This window comes from Cebidichthys violaceus, unplaced genomic scaffold (genome assembly GCF_023349555.1).
Source record: "Cebidichthys violaceus isolate CVI_PGR_0920_01 unplaced genomic scaffold, fCebVio1.0.p SCAF_22, whole genome shotgun sequence".
In the NCBI taxonomy this organism is placed as follows: Eukaryota; Metazoa; Chordata; class Actinopteri; order Perciformes; family Stichaeidae; genus Cebidichthys; species Cebidichthys violaceus.
This window is the reverse complement of record NW_027176395.1, coordinates 2,414,651-2,431,422: the sequence shown is the minus strand read 5'-3', so window position 1 is coordinate 2,431,422 and position 16,772 is coordinate 2,414,651. Positions and strand designations below refer to the sequence as shown.

The following is a 16,772-nucleotide window of genomic DNA, read 5'->3' as shown; positions in this document are numbered from 1 at the left end:
GCTGCCTTAAGGTGCAAATTGAACAAGTCCACTTCATTCATTTTCTCCATAAACATTTCAGTAAATCTCCTTGAAGTAACCTACCTGTTGATTGATTGGTTCATGTTTGCCATTTCTCTCTTTATATTAATGTTAACAGTGGTGGAAAAAGTACGTTTATTCATACAACACACATACACAAAAGTAATATAAAGTGCTTCACATAAGCATACAATAAAAAACAGTAATACTTTGTTACAAGTAAATACCCTGCATGTGTTTGTATAAATAAAAGCACATCATTAAACTCATTATGGAAAATGGCCTATTTCAGAATCATGTTTATTATATGTTATGATTATAATTAATGATGAATGTGTAAGCTTCACTAATGCTGCAGCTGGTAAAGGTGGGGCTAATTCTAATTCTAATTATACTGCTGCTGAATATTTTACTCTCTTGATCATTTATTAGTTTATTTAAATGATGTATTATTTATCTGAGTCTGCAAAGTAACTAGTAATGTTGTCAAATAAATGTAGTAAAAAGTACAACATTTGCATCCAAAACGTAGCCTTGCATATAATGGAAATACTCAAGTAAAGCACAAGTACCTCAAAATTGTACTTCAGTTCAGTACTTGAGTAGATGTTCTTAGATATAGGCTCTTCTATACTGCCTGTGAAGGGGAAATGTCGGCGTGTGTGTGTGTGTGTGTGTGTGTGTGTGTGTGTGTGTGTGTGTGTGTGTGTGTGTGTGTGTGCGTGTGTGTGTGCGTGTGTGTTGCCTGCCAGTTATTGCCTAAGAATCATGAATCATTAAAAGTCCCTTTTTGGGTGACTCTAAAATTTCCGACGGCAGTAAATGCAGCACCAGCCCCAGAGTGCAGTTACAGGGAAGTGGATGAACAAAAGTGTCCGCTTCAAAGCGCACCAACACTCGTCCAAAACAATCACACTATGGCAACGGCGCGGATGTGTGTCCTGTTTGTTGTCCTCTCTGCGACGTCAGCGGAAGACTTTAAATTAAAATACAAACCGTCCACGAGACCCGTCCGATTATTCACCGAGGAGGAGCTGAAGAGATACGACGGCAGCGTGGTAAACTTTGTTTTTAACCCCATAATCCAGGGTGAGTTTTCGTGTCTGAGCGGCGCGTTCATGCACGTGTGCACGATAACGATGTACATCTCTTTTGCGTTGTGTTCTCCCCTCCCTGTTTTAGGAGGGACATCCTATTTACATGGCAGTAAAAGGAGTTGTGTTTGATGTCACCAAGGGAAAAGGTAAATACAACCCACCTCTCAAACCCTGAACATTCAAATTAATTCTAAGACAATAAAAACAATTGCTTTGTCACTTAAATGTGCTTTATTCATTCAAACAAAACTGTGGAAGGAAATCTGCACTCGGACCAGACATTTGTCCGCTCAGAATGCACAGATGTTTTGAAATTGATATCTTGTTTTACACATTGCAGAGTTTTATGGAAATGGTGCGCCCTACAACGCCCTGGTAGGCAAGGACTCCACGCGAGCTGTGGCTAAGATGTCCCTGGACCCGGCAGACCTGACGGCAGATACTGTAGGTTTAGTGTTTTTGTCCTGGCAACAATTCACCCACCAGTCGTTTGGACCGCAGGTGTCAGGGCGTCACCGACATCTGACACCTGAGCATTTCTGAACTGTGTAACTAGACCGAAACTTCACAGTTTCGTCTGAATGAACCAAATTCTACACACTGCTTTGTGTGACTGAACTGTCCTGTTGTAATTATGTTGTGTTGTAAAAACACAATTTGTTCTTTTGTCTCCAGCAAAAGATGTCTTGATCTCAATGAGACTTCATGAATAAAGCTTAACTGAAATGTGAAAATCAATGATTTGATGGTAAAAATGTATGTGTTTCAGCACTTGAAGTTTTGGTAACACATTACTAATAACTCTTTGTTTTTACGACTTCCAGCCTCTTCCTGTACTTTTCTTCTTTTGCTACCAACATGTTCATTTGTTGTAAAGATATCAATGACTTCAAAGGGCTTTATAATCTGCATAACAGATGACTAGTGCTCATCAAAGTACTTGTTTTTTCTCCATTTGCACATCCGCAGACGGGCCTCACTGAAGAGCAGCTGGAGTCTCTGGATAGTGTATTTGAAGAGACGTACAAAACAAAGTATCCCATCGTGGGTTACACAGCGTCACGCATCCTCACGGACGATGGAAGTCCCAACGCAGCCTTCAAACCAGAGGACCAGCCTCATTTTCAAATCAAAGATGAGTTTTAATCTCATTTTACCTTTTTGTAAGACATAGTGAAAAAGTCTTATTTTCTCTTTACTTGAATCAGAGCGTGATAAGTCAATCGCAGTATGTGTACAAGAGACGAACAAAACGCATATGATACAAATACTTTATATTCATATTTATCCTCTGTTAGCTGTGGGAACATCCTTCTCGTGTCAGCTACACACGGTCATTCTGCACCGTGACACTCAAATGAAGTAGAAATGAGCCAAACACCTTTTTGAATGGAGAGGTCCTGCAGTGCACTGTATGTGGACACAGTGATAGTATTTTACATTCTTCAGGGCAATAAAAACATAAACTTACTGAATGAACCTACAGAAACGTAACTTGATTTGTTCCGTAGAAAGACGTAAACACAAAACACCATCTATCTGTTTAGAAGAGGGGGAGTGAGCTGACAGACCAGACGCAATCAACAAACGAAACATCACCCCTCAGATTCCCTCCAGTTAAGTTTTTAGTATGGCTGCCACTATCGATCCTCTTCGTCATTGATAGGAGTGAGTCGTTTAATTCTTAAGCCTCAAAAATATCAGAACATAGAGAAAAATTCCCAGATAATGTCTTAAAATGTCTTGTTTTGTCCAAACCCCAAAATCTTAAAATTTACAGCGATTAAGTGTTTTAAAAAAAAAAAAAAAAAGCAGAAAATTGTCACATTGAGAAGCTGGAGCCAAAAAACATTTGGCCTTGTTGCTTGATACAAGATTGTTTCTGATTCATTTCATGAATTGCTTAAACTCTAGATCAGAGGTCTTCAACAGGGGGTCCGTGACCCCTAAGGGGTCCATGGAGGTACTGCAGGGGGTCTGTGGAATTTTTATTTGATTAGACAATTTTTTTTTTTTTTCTCCCAAACATGAATCTGTCCATTATTTTAACAGTTCAGCATTGTCTGCAAGATAACAGGTATGTTTATACTTGGCAGTGGCACTAATAGGCCATCACTCATTTTCATTTCCACATTTATGATTAAAATAAAAACATCTATTTGAATAGCTTGTATGCATGATTATCATGCAAGGTGTGTTTATAAATGTCACTGTACCTTTTAAAATATGAATATATGAACCTGTGTATTATTTGCATAGCTTAGTATTGAATGCACAATAACAAGGAATGTTTATACATGGCACTAGGCCCAGTTTAATATAAAACACAATTTTATACCATATATGTGTAGTCGGGGGTCCCTGCTCCACCTCTCTATCAGTTTGGGGGTCCTGCTCTAGATGTTAGTATAACATTTTGTCACTGAACACATTGTCCAGCAGAGCATCTATGTAATTAAAAAACCACTGAATCTGCAACTCTGTGAATGTTTTCTCCCGTATGTTGTTTTTGTACAATTATCATTAAAGTCTGTAAATTTCTTTCACTTGAGTTTTGTGCACTCTCTGCTGTTGAGATGTTATCTTGATATGATCTGACTTTATTACGGCTCATGACTCACTCATGTCACCTCCAAACAGGCAACATAAATAGTACGTCCGGGCTTATATAGCCTCGCATGCTCCGATCAAAGGTCAACAGTTCCAGCGGTGAGGCAGGTGATTGACTTTAGGTGGAGCCGTGCGTCTTGCCCTGCCGGATGGTCACACTCGGGGTAAGTCTGTCGGTTTGTGTGATAGTAGCCAAGTTAGAACCTCCCACGTCACTTTTGAGTGTTCTACAGCTGAGTTCAAAGGACACAAGCCCTGCCCTTGAGTCTGCCGGCGAGAGCGGAGCTGCGTTCTTTTATCAGCTGGAGGTTCTGCTGGGAGTCGACCACTGCAGCCTCGGTCTACCTGGGAAACACTTTCTTCTGCTGGAGCTCGCCCACCAACCGGAGCCAAGATGCCCAAAACAGTAAGACTCTCGTGATTGTGGTGAAAAGATTAAATGCGTCACTGAAACGTCTCTTCCTGGTTTAAGTTTGAAAGGGTGTTTTTTGTTTTTTTTTATAAATTCATCTGTCTAAATACTGCAGCAGAAACACCTTTTAAAAAAAACTAATTTAAGGGTCAACCGTATTTCTTTTTTTTACAGTTTTAATCACAGATTCTTTTTCTATGTTCAAGCTTGTGAGTTATTTCTAAGAGGCACCTTTTCTTCTTGGCATTTACTCATTAACCAAATGTAGAGTTTGACCCATGCTGCACACATTCCTGGCAGAAACAATGTTACCGAAACGCTGCTTCATGGCTGGGAACAGTGCCGTGTTCTGTCCGTGTGGTCGTGCAGAGCGGCCAGAGTGATTTTGTAAATGTCAAGAGTAACTTTCACCAACAACTCATGACTGTTTGGTTTAACTGCTTTGTTTCCCCCCCTGCCTTGATTTTATAAGACAGTCATCAACAATCAGTTTTCCATCCAAAACACAGAATCCCTTATGCATTTATTTGCTATAAGTCCTAAATTCTCCCAGTTACATTTACTAAAGTATTCAGCATCAGTCTGTAGGAAAACTGATAAGAAAGGCCGGATCGTGCGTTACGACTGCAGCGCTGCATATATTGACTCTCCAAGGAGAAAGCCTCTCTTAAGAGGTCGTGCTGACGTCCATTTCACTGATGTTAAACTAGCTTGAGTTGAAACATTATGAGTCACGGTGGCAGGTATCGCCTGTGTTCTGGCAAAATGCTGAAGACGTGACTCAAGAGTTGAACTCTGTCTTAACGTTGAACAGTTATCCAGTAGATACCCAAAAAAAAGAAGTATAAACTAAACATGAAAAGTTTGGAGCTCAAAGTGGAAGCGATGCATCAGCAGGACGTCGTGGAGTCAAGACGTTATCGTACGCTTGTGATCATGGAAAGTGGAAACAGTTGAGGTTTCATAAATGGATGCTCCAGTTTTGTGTTGCCTAAGTTTCAGTGGGTTTATCTTTATGACACCCAGGGTGTGCTCGAGTAAAACTTCATAAAATGATTGTGTAACTGCTACAAGCCCAATCTGGGCTGCAGGCCAGGGTCATGCAGTTTTCCTAAGTTTATTGGGCTTTTGTGGAAAATATTTGAGAATAATACTTAAAAAAAAAAAATCTTTTTGGAAATGAATTCTAGGAACGCTTAAAAATCTGATTTATGTGCCAGTCGAATTGCTGTTGTTATAACAGAGGTTGATCTCACTAACAATGGTAAAGTCTAAAGGCAACTTGGCAAGCAGGGAGTATTTTGATATTTTAATCTGCATATGTTCAACCTTGTGGACACCTCCCAAGGGTAGTCCAAAGTCTGATGAGATAGTGAGCAATTATGGTTTATGAACAATCCTTTTCACAGCGCCACACAACTGACTCTATTATTTCAGTTTTTTTACTTTGAAAAAGTTGTTTCGTAATGTAAACGTCAAATGTGCCCAAAATAAAAAAAGAAATATTCCTGCTAAATTGGGCATGCTGAAAAAGTATGAGGAAAGCAGGTTTGATGGATTCCGATATATATCAGTGAAAACAGATAAATGCTCGAAATGAATGGGAATGAGAAAAAAAAACCCAATATCCATGTCGTCACGTGACTCCATGATCTTTTTTGCTTCAGGTCAACGTGCGCGTCACCACCATGGACGCAGAGCTGGAGTTTTCCTTCCACCCCAACACCACAGGGAAGCAGCTCTTCGACCAGGTCCGTATGTTACTGTGTGAAAAGCACCAGGACACAGACCCATGGGGTCGTTGTTGTCTTAGCTGGGAACTTCAACGCAGCGCTTTCACTTTTCTTGAACACTAAGTATAGCTGCAAACAGAAACATTTTTGAAAGAAGTATTTGATTGTAGTAAGTCAGTGGGTAGACGGGATGCTGTTGTTTTCAGTAGAGGAAGAAGTATTTCAGATATTTTGTAGAAATGCAACAGTGTACAAAAACTTGACGACAAGTGAAAGTCCTGCATTCAAAATCTTATTTACACAGACGTATTATCAGCAAAGTATACTCAAAATATAAAAAATTTAAGTATTTGTTATGCACAAAAATGCCCGCTATAATTGATATACTGTTATAATATTATTGTATTATTGTTACTGCTGATTTAATATGGAAGTAGCTTAATACCATTGGGTTGTTTAATCCATTACTATGTGCTTTTCATGAGATAATCATATGTTTTCAATGTAAAATCTCCATCAGCAAAGTAACCACAGCTGTCGGACAAATGCAGTAAAAAGCACAATATTTCCCTCTGAAATGTGCTGGAATAAGTATAAAGCAGCATAAAATGAAAGTTTTAACTACCTCAAAATTATACGACAAAAGTACGATACTTGAGTAAATGTACTCAGTTACTTTCCTCCACTTGTGGTCTCTTATCAAAGAGCAATTAGAAGGCAGATCTTTAAATCAGGTAGGAGGTAGCTCATTTACAGACACTCCTATTATTTATTGATAATACTTCATTTAAATGTGTCCTATTGGTAATAAACTTAATTGTAATTATTTATATAATGGGTGAAACAATTTGAATAAAATGCATTTTATGTTTAGAAGAAGAGTACAGAACATGCAGCTAACTATACACTTCTGTTGCAATTCACCAAATATGTTGACTTTCTGTCAAAGTCATGTTTTAAACTTAATATCAGACAGATTCCGTCTTAGGAAATCCTTCAACACACTGTTAAAGTTATTCAAGTTATAACACTCACACAGCAGTTAATGCTCACCCATAAATGATGAATAACTAGTACTGAAGGGCGACATCAGCACCCGACAGTTCGACAGTATTCCCCGGAGCGCTCTGTGTAATGACTTAAACCTTTGTACTTGACGGGCAGCTCCGTGATAAAGGGGTCCCTGAGGCATTAAAGCAAATTCACCACCTCAGCTGCTGTTGTTCACAGTGACATTATCACAAGGGAGACTGATTCACAGTCTGTGCGTAATCCTAAAACCAAAGGTTGTTTCTTCAGGAGCAGAATAATAGGAAGTGTGAAGAATGAAGTGAAGTCTCTCTCTCTCTCTCTCTCTCTCTCTCTCTCTCTCTCTCTCTCTCTCTCTCTCCCTGTGCTATAGGTTGCCAGGACCATCGGACTGCGTGAGATTTGGTACTTTGGGCTTCAGTTTGTCGACTCCAAAGGATTCGTCACCTGGCTGAACTCTGAAAAGAAGGTAAACCTGTGATTTCACTGAGTCAGAGTGAAGATGACTGACACATTGGGTTGCTCCTGTTCTGTTAAGCTGCTGTTTCTCTGCTGCTCTTCTCGCAGTAACAGTATTATATCTTTACTTTACTCTAATCCATTGTACTCTAATATATTCTTTAACTTCATTTTATTGACGACTACACTGTGCTTAATTCTATCCTGGAATATTCTGATATATTATAAAGGAATGAACTAAATCTGACTCTATTATTTTAACTAAACTCTATTTTACAATTACTCTACTCCACTCTTTTCTTCTCTACTGCCTTCTACTCTTTATTTATTTTTAGTATATTTTTATTGATATACTGCATTGGTTCGCAGTCTTTTTTTTGTCTATTTAAATTGACCCTTAATCGACACCAAATGTGCTAATTTGAATGGATTTTAAACGGGAAGGTATTTAATACTGTTACTTAAATACTGTTAATATATTGTAACATTGTATTTTCATAGGGGACACAGTGATCCTGGAGTTGTTCATGTTGAGGTTTTGTTTCTTTTTCCTTTTTTTTTTAAAGTAGGTTCAAGGTTAAGTTAGCTTTTGTATTTGTACCGCAGCCATTTTTATGACTTTCAGCTATTTATTTAAACCTTACTGCTGGCTTACTAAGTGTTTCTGCTAAACTCCCAGCCAGCATGTGATGTTCAGGTTGGTGGGACGTGTGTCTCATACAGTCCTCTTGTTGTAGCTGGTAGTGCATTGGTTATAAACCTATTGTGTGTCCTTCTTTTCAACCTAAACACAAACATATTTACTTACTGTTGCAAGTACCCATGATTGTGAAAACTACTTCATTTTACTCCGAGATATTCCTTTTATCTTAATTCTTAATATAAGTTAACAAACTTAGTCTCACTCTGTTCGGTCAAAACTTCTATATTTAACTTTATTCTACTCTATCCTGCTTCTGTTCTACTGTATCCTATTACACTCCATTGTACTGTATTCTACTCTATATGTTCACACTCTATTTTCTTTTCTACTGTACTCCGTCATACTGTAATGGAACACTGCTTCACTTTTGTCCTTCTCTACTCTACATTGTTTCAATACCTTGCCTTACTCTTTCGTGACTCGGCTCTGCTCAGGTGATGGTCCAGGATGTGAGGAAGGAGACTCCCCTGCTGTTCAAGCTGAGGGTCAAGTTCTACCCAGAGGACGTGACCGAGGAGCTGATCCAGGACGTCACCCGCAGGCTTTTCTTCTTGCAGGTGAAGGAGGACATTCTGGGGGAGGAGATCTACTGCCCTCCAGAGTCCGCTGTGCTGCTGGCCTCTTACGCCGTCCAGTCCAAGTACGGAGAGCAGGACAAGTCGGCGCTTAAGCCCGGTTACCTGTCCTCCGAGCGCCTGCTGCCCAAGAGGTGAGAGGGAATGTATGAGCTCCGTGTGACCTCTGGCATCTACTTTACTGCCTGAGATCACCTGTCAGGTAAAACTCCTCAATCCTTGAAAGTGTTAATCATCTGTGTAATTGGTAATAAATGTATTGATAAATTAATATAGATATTCAAGAAAGTAATAAATCTGTTCAGAGATTGATCCACGGAGAGGTGGATAGTAGAGATAGCAGATAATGGAAAAAGGTCAAGAAGTAAAAGACTCAATTTTATTTAAATTGTGTTCTTCAAGCCAAAAGACAGATTGTACTGTTTTGGAAACAGGCCAAGTATTAAACAATATGCGAGGCAGATGCTGTTAAGTCTTCTGTTACAAAGCAGTTACTCGTATAGTAACAGCAAACAGGATGCGTTTGACATGTTTACAGCTGATGATGAGAAAGAGGACTGGATGCTCCTTGGTGGAAACCCTGTGGAATGTTTTGTTTGAGCTCTCCAGACAGTAACTATATGTGAAATGAGTTAATGAAGCACCAATGTATGGAAAGGACTGTTTTATGTCCGAGAAGCAACTCGTTTTAAGCGTCTAAATGTGTGTTTTGCTTTTAACTTCTGTGGGCAAAGAATGATAATTATATTGTTTTTACTGACTTAAAAAGGGTTAACCAACAAGGGAAAAGACCTCTTTACCATTCACTGTGACGGGACATGTGTGCATGGAGGAAATTTACTTTCCATAAATTGGAAAATAATGGAAATCATCCAGCGGAATAGCTCCCCCGATGACTCAAATATGAACCTGTGTACTATTACGCACTCGCAATCGCCAACTGATAGATATAACAAGACAAGACGCTGCAGCATGTGTTTGATTTAGCGCTGTAGGTATACACAGACTGTTTACATTTTCACCAGTGGGTTGCTGATAACTGGTCTCTCCCTTCAGAGTGCTGGAACAACACAAGCTGTCCAAGGGGCAGTGGGAGGAGAGGATCCAGGTTTGGCACGAGGAGCACAGATCGATGCTGAAGTAAGTGATACACTCTCTGGTGTTCAACTGAAAAACGAGTATTTATCCTCATTTTTAAACAAGTTTGTGTATTTTACATATATACTTTGAACCTAAACGGAGCTGGAAATGGAAGCCAACCCGACTAATTGTGTTCAATCAACTCTTTTATCTCACCTATTTGAGTAAAAGATAAATGCTTTAATTATAAAGGAAATGCTGCTATAAACATAGACGATATCAGTGTGTGTTCTTCCATGTTTTCATCCGTCTGTTTACCCCGAACAGGGAAGAGTCCATGATTGAGTACCTGAAGATCGCTCAGGACCTGGAGATGTACGGCGTCAACTACTTTGAGATCAAGAACAAGAAGGGCTCAGACCTGTGGCTGGGAGTCGACGCTCTGGGGCTGAACATCTACGAGAAGGACGACAAGTGAGTCAACGAATCAGTGACTTGAACATCATAAGTGTAGTGTTTATTGATTTGATGACATGCAGTTGTAGACGGGAGGGCAACACGCGAGCAGTCATCGACCTCTGCTACCTTCTCCTTCCAGTCGGTCAAGTTTTAAATAACACGTTTGACCGTATGGCCATTGACCGGATTCTCTTGATTCTACTACAACATGAACACTGTTGTCACTATGTTACGTGCAAAGAGTTGTCCAGCCTGTGAATATTCTGTAAGCGCAAACCAACTTCTTAAACATCCTGCTGAGTTTGTCTGATTTGTCTTCGTCCTCTAGGCTTTCTCCAAAGATTGGATTCCCCTGGAGTGAAATAAGAAACATTTCTTTCAACGATAAGAAATTCATCATCAAGCCCATAGATAAGAAAGCTCCTGTAAGTATTTAACGGTTCTTGCGGTCCTCCGTAGCGCATCAAGTGTATGTCAAAAAATGTGTAAAGATGTCTTGCAGATTTGCACCATGAAGCAGCAGTAATGTGGTGCACATTTACAGAAAAAGAACGAGATTAAAGTTGTATAAATCTTATTGAAAAAGCCCATATGCAACAATTTTAGGTACATTTGTATGTACTTTTTAGGTATCTGTGCAAAGACACTTAAAGTTCAATTAAAACAGTCTTAAAAAAGAAAAGCTTTTTACCGTTTTCTTTCATAATAACATCCTTGATATATAAGAAATTAAACCTTGAGGAAGTTTATTTGTGACTACATTTTAGTTAGAGGTTATAAAAAATGGAACCACAGCTATACGGACGAACCCTGACACTTTGTTCATTTCTAAAGGATTTTCTATTCTACGCTCCACGACTGCGAGTCAACAAGCGCATCCTGCAGCTGTGCATGGGCAACCATGAGCTGTACATGCGCCGCCGCAAGACCGACACCATCGAGGTGCAGCAGATGAAGGCTCAGGCCAAAGAGGAGAGGCTGCACAAGAAGATGGAGCGGTAAGGGGGAGGTTTAAAAGTCACACGTGTTACCGTCACGGTCTCTCAGCGTGAGGATTTGAATCTTGAGGCTGTGATTAACATGCATGATCAGTCTTTTGCGCTTGTGTTCTGCAGGGATCAGCTGGAGAGTGAGAAGAAGAAGAGGGAGACCATGGAGAAAGAGAAGGAGGAGATGGAGAGAGAGAAGCAGGAGCTGATGATGAAGCTCTACCAGTTTGAAGAGACAACCAAGAGAGCAGAGAGAGGTGAGACGCAGCAGCTCAACTCTGACTCGCTACGGACCATACTGGTCAAGTAAATCAACAGTAGAATTTCTGTTGTGCATAAGTAGCAAGGCTTTACCGCCCTCTTCTGTTTATTTGATTGAAATACGTCTTTACATTAAAAGGGTAAACAGTGAAATGAATACGTTTGGATTTGAAAAAAGGCAATGTCTGCACTCTACTCCATGCCACAAAGATGTATAAATGACTATGTTTCAATCCTACTTTGATCTCCGTCAGGTGTCCACCTTTCACACGCCCGTATTCACACATCATGTACACCTGATAGGCTAACAAGCTCTATGCTGGCAGGTGTGGCTCATCCAAAAAAAGCAGGGTGATCAAACATCCACAAACAATTAACAATGCAATAGAATACATAGAGAAAGTACATAAAATCAATAATACAAAAGCCATACTTCTAATTATCAACTTATGTCCTATTCATCATCAAATACATCAGAAACTACATCAGCTACATTCAAAATACTGCATATTTAGGGTTTATAAGCCAAAAAGAACAGGAACCACCACCTTAAGTAAAACAAATGATTTATAATTAATACAAAATCTGAGTTCACCCTGTAGAATAATTTCACTGACTTTGTCCCGCAGATCTTCAGGAGCAGCTGGACAGGGCCATGAGGCTGGAGGAGGAGAGGAGGAGGGTGGAGCAGGAGGCGGCCCGGCTGGAGGCTGAGAGGATGGAGGCCATAATAGCCAAGGAGGAGCTGGCCAGGCAAGCCGAGGACCAGATAAAGAGCCAGGAGCAGCTGGTGAGTACACGGTGCAAGAAGCACTCAAATCTTTCACGTGAGAAAAAGTCGTGATAGAAAAACACTCATTACACATACAAAGCTCCTACAGTCAGGATAAACACACATTAACTGTTGTGAATACAGATTGAACTAATGCTTTCTTTCAGTTTGGGGGATTTTTCAGGGATTTAGCTTCTCTTGCAGCATGAGAAAATTATTTAAGACTCTTTCTCACTTTAAAACTCCTTAGAAATGATCAAATATTCATGATGTCGCTGAGCAAAACAAGGATACTTTTATGTTTTTATGACATTTTCTGAGCGTATTGGAAGTTAAATGTGAAGTCTTCATCTTTAAAGTCAGTATTGCCTTCAGGTAAATGCACTGGAATTAGAAGTACTACATTTATTTAATCGCGGGTTGTTGTTTTTTTTTGTTCATCCATTCATAAAATGACACCGTGTTCAGATAGCCGAGGTGATCGAGTGTCTATTCTCGGGCTTTTTAACGACACTGTCGGCTTGTGCCCCCCCCCCCCCCCCCCCCCCTCAGGCTGCAGAGCTGGCCGAGTACAGCGCCAAGATCACTCTGCTGGAGGAGATCAAGAAAGCCAAGGAGGAGGAGGCTGAGTCATGGCACAGCAAGGTGACATTTCAAAATGCGATCAAAAGGTGTACCTGTACCTGTGATCACACGGTTCCTTTTCTCTATCGTTTGTGTTTTATCACTTTTGTTAGTTCAAAAAAAGGATTCATTTTTATTTAGCTCACCAGCTATCTGGGATGTATTTAAAACCGGAGCAGACACTTTATTTTAAGTCCTCCTATTTAGCATTTATAAGCAGAATATAAATACTTAATACATGTTTGAGAACGCACTTTAAGTTAATGTTTTAGTACGCAGATGTAAGTGTTAATTACTGTAAGTGGATGCTGGCGTATGAAGAGATAATACATGTAAATGTAGTGAAACACAGTAGAACAAGATATGTATAAGTTAAAATGGCTTGAAATAATGTACATTACAAAACACTTCAAATGCCCTGACAGTAGTGTACGAGTACATCATAGTGTGCTATAAACCTGTTATGAAATGTTTGTATACTGCTCTCCAGAAATGTTTATTGTGACAGCTTATCATCCAGTTAATTAATACATTAATATTACGACCCATCAATAAAGGCTGGAGGCCATATACACTCTGTTTTCTAAAGGGAAAGACTCTTTAATAGCTTGTGGTGTTGGAAGAAAAATATACATGCATATGAATTAACTGCTCTGCACGTTTCATATTTGAATTCACGACATACATGCTTATATTTACAATTTTTATAAAAGATTTTACACCCTATATTTATTTTTTCTAATCCTTATGTGTCACACTAGTCCTTCAGCACACCGCGTTGCATTTCACCACACATATTACCTGACAAGTGAAGCTTAGAATCCTTGAATAAATAAATAAAACCAACATCCATTCGTGGAAAAGATAAAGTCAAGTCGTCATAAACCAGTTTTTCAAAAGCGGAATTAAGACCTGAGATCAGAGTCCAGCTCTGCCTGCTATAGTTTCATTTGTCCACAAACTGGTCACAGACATACTGATACTTAACACATGCCATTGCTTCATAGTCTGAAAACGTGCTTTTTCGGCTAACTCTGGTTCATTAAAACTGTTTCGTTCTGTCAAGTAAACTAAACAAAACCTCTCCTCTTCGTCCCAGGTCATGGATATGGAGGAGAATCTGATAAAGACGAAGGAGGAGCTGCACAATGTGAGGAGTTCTACTCTCTCATTTCCTGTTCAAGCTCCTGTTGAGGCTCCCGCCTCCTCATCCTCCTCCTCCTCCTCGGACAGCGAGAGCGACCACGAGCACAGCGAAGAGAACAGCACCTACAGCGCCGAGCTGCAGACGCAGGAAATCAACGACCACCACCAGGAGGAGGAGCGACTCACCGAGGCCGAGAAGAACCAGCGCCTGCAGAAACAGCTGTTGGTGAGTTCAGGGTCCAGTTAGAAAACAACTGAAAGGGTGGGTTCAGGTTTTAGGAAGTGGCCATGTTCTGTGAGGGGACATTATTGTGTTTGTGAATGGAGCATAGTGATAAACGGAGATCTTCGAGATTGTAACTTTAAAATGTTTTCAGTGGTCTAAAATCTGAATGTTGCACCGTAGTCAACAACCACACAAAGAGACATTACTCTGTCAGTCGATCAGGAAGCCACCAGACAGGTTTCAACTGTTAAACCTGAAGAGGATACAGTGTAAAACTCTCTGGTGCGATGAGTGAAATGTCCTCCGTCCACAGGCCCTGAGCTCAGAGCTGGCAGAAGCCCGAGACGACAACAAGAAGACCCAGAACGACCTCCTCCACGCCGAGAACGTCCGAGCCGGCCGCGACAAGTACAAGACCCTGCGTCAGATCCGTATGGGCAACACCAAGCAGAGGATTGATGAGTTTGAGGCCTTGTAGAAAACCTCAGAGACCTGAAGATCTCGCCCAAATACCTCATGAAGGCCCCCCCCCCCCCCCCCTCCCGTTCAGCAATGCTTTCTTTAACTGATGTAATTGAAGCCACACCTGATTTTAAAGACCCAGAAAAGCATGAAGCTGATCTGCGTACGAGTACCTCCATGAGTTTTATTTTGTTGGTTTAACTTTTGCTTGAAAAGCACTGTTTTGTTTTGTTTTCTTTGTAGCACTCAAACATCTCCACTGTGCTGTTTAGTCCCATTAAAACATTAAAACATATCAGAAAGCTGGTGTGTTTTTGATATCCTGTATGAACAAATTCAATATGATAAACGATCAAACACTTTATTGCAATTTGTCTTTTCAGTTTTCTTAGTATACCAAACTGAAGAGGTTAAATTTAGGTTAATTCAATGAATGTCCCATATTGCAATCGGTGACTTGTAAAACTGGAACTAACAATAATTTCACTTATTGATTCTTGTATTGATTCTTTTTTTGATTATTACGTCATGTCATTATGTTGCTTTTGTCCAACCAACAGTTGAAAACCCAAACGTATTCCATTTATAAAAACATAAATGAGAGACAAACAGCAAATCCTCACATTTGAGATGCTGAATGGCATTTTTTTTTCAATAAATGACATAAAACAATTTATCGATTATCACAAATTGTTGTTGATTCTTTCTTGTCACCTTTTTCTCCGTTAACAGTTTCAGCTCCTTGTGCACCTGTTTTCATCTGTGTCCAAATAACAATGCAATGTATTTAACTAGTTTTAATACACTTATAATCTCACATGCTTTTATGGTTTTTACATCAGAGATAGAAGAAAATCCTTTTTCCCCCACACAGCAACATCTAATCCCATAATGGTTCTGTTGAAACAACCTTCTGCTTTGAGAGTTCCTGTACTGAACAACATCCTGATTATGTACTTTAAGTAGTCCAGGTAAAATCTAGATAATCTGATTTAATTGTAATAAAGCCATTTTGTATATTTTTGCCAGAGCCGTAGAGATTTCCCGATGTGTAGTCGCTAGCAAGCTCCAAAAAAGAAAAGCTCCTACATTTCCCATAATGCAACTCAAAAACTTTCAAACTCAGAACCCCCCCCCCTTCTTAGCGCAGACTTTCAGTTTTAAATAAATGTGTAGTCTTAAACCAGATAATCCTGATGACATCACTATGACATCATCCGTGTTGTTTGTTTTGTTTTTCAAAATAAAACGCTCATTACAGCTACAATTTAAAGCGGATTATCCTTTAAACCGGCATTAACAGTGAAGTCTCTGACTTTACTATAACATCTCATGAATAATGTCCTCTTCCGTGCCCTAACCCTATAATAAAACTATTCATTGTCCCTATTTTCTTTCGTTTTTTAAATCCTTAATTTCCTGTGTGTGACTAAAGTTTGAGCTGAAGAATCAGGCAGCTCAACTGAAAGAAGAAGAAAAAAGGATGTGGCTTTTTTTAAATATTTACTTACGGAAAAACGATGGTTATCATTTGGGTTGCTAGACAACTTGTGAAGCCAGGAGAACCACTCTGTTTAAATAGCCGCTGAGCAAATATTTTATGTGAATGAATACGTGAATCTCTCACACGCACACACACACACACACACACACACACACACACACACACACACACACACACACACACACACACACACACACACATAAGGTCATATGTATCGACGTTAGGAGCTGCTCAACAGGAGTCAACTTGTTTATTTTGGCCTCAGGTAAGAACAATGTGTGTGTGTGTGTGTGTGTGTGTGTGCGTGCGTGCGTGCGTGCGTGTGTGTGTGTGTGTGTGTGTGTGTGTGTGTGTGTGTTCTTGTGTAACGGTTGATTAGAGCCACTACCTCTCTGACAGTGTGGGATTGCCCCTTGTGTTTCTTTTCTGCGGAATCTAAATATAAGTCGGTGACAAATAGTCCAAATACAGTAGCAACCCAACTGTGATGTGGGGGTGGTGCTGAGAGAACAGCTCCGTCTCCAAAGATTCCCCCTCTTCTGTTGGATCCGGAGTCCATCAGGAGCAGGTCGCAGAGGAGTCTCCCCCCTCCTCCCCTCCCTCACACACC

The 16,772-nt window shown here is 40.0% G+C and overlaps 2 protein-coding genes across 2 annotated transcripts; both read left to right on the top strand.

The window, feature by feature from the left end:
* The first annotated feature begins 863 nt into the window (after positions 1 to 863).
* On the top strand, positions 864 to 3,664 carry nenf (neudesin neurotrophic factor). Its single transcript, XM_068717727.1, has 4 exons — positions 864 to 1,079; positions 1,204 to 1,264; positions 1,459 to 1,562; positions 2,088 to 3,664. The coding sequence occupies exons 1-4, from the start codon at positions 939 to 941 to the stop codon at positions 2,262 to 2,264; spliced, it is 483 nt and encodes a 160-aa protein (XP_068573828.1). The 5' UTR covers positions 864 to 938; the 3' UTR covers positions 2,265 to 3,664.
* Positions 3,665 to 3,961: 297 nt separating this feature from the next.
* Positions 3,962 to 15,332, top strand: ezra (ezrin a). The gene is made up of 13 exons (XM_068717617.1): positions 3,962 to 4,134; positions 5,808 to 5,891; positions 7,276 to 7,371; positions 8,499 to 8,773; positions 9,696 to 9,779; positions 10,047 to 10,193; positions 10,507 to 10,603; positions 11,013 to 11,176; positions 11,294 to 11,424; positions 12,058 to 12,218; positions 12,753 to 12,845; positions 13,924 to 14,196; positions 14,510 to 15,332. Exons 1-13 carry the CDS (start codon positions 4,123 to 4,125, stop codon positions 14,672 to 14,674), a joined length of 1,782 nt encoding a protein of 593 aa, XP_068573718.1. The 5' UTR covers positions 3,962 to 4,122; the 3' UTR covers positions 14,675 to 15,332.
* The last annotated feature ends 1,440 nt before the right edge of the window (positions 15,333 to 16,772 follow it).

Coding starts and splice junctions, on each gene's coding strand:
- nenf (XM_068717727.1), top strand. CDS start 939: ATGGCAACGGCGCGGATGTGTGTCCTGTTTGTTGTCCTCTCTGCGACG. Junction 1,265..1,458: donor TGATGTCACCAAGGGAAAAG/GTAAATACAACC, acceptor TACACATTGCAG/AGTTTTATGGAAATGGTGCG. Junction 1,563..2,087: donor CAGACCTGACGGCAGATACT/GTAGGTTTAGTG, acceptor GCACATCCGCAG/ACGGGCCTCACTGAAGAGCA.
- ezra (XM_068717617.1), top strand. Junction 5,892..7,275: donor GGAAGCAGCTCTTCGACCAG/GTCCGTATGTTA, acceptor CCTGTGCTATAG/GTTGCCAGGACCATCGGACT. Junction 12,846..13,923: donor CTGAGTCATGGCACAGCAAG/GTGACATTTCAA, acceptor TCTTCGTCCCAG/GTCATGGATATGGAGGAGAA.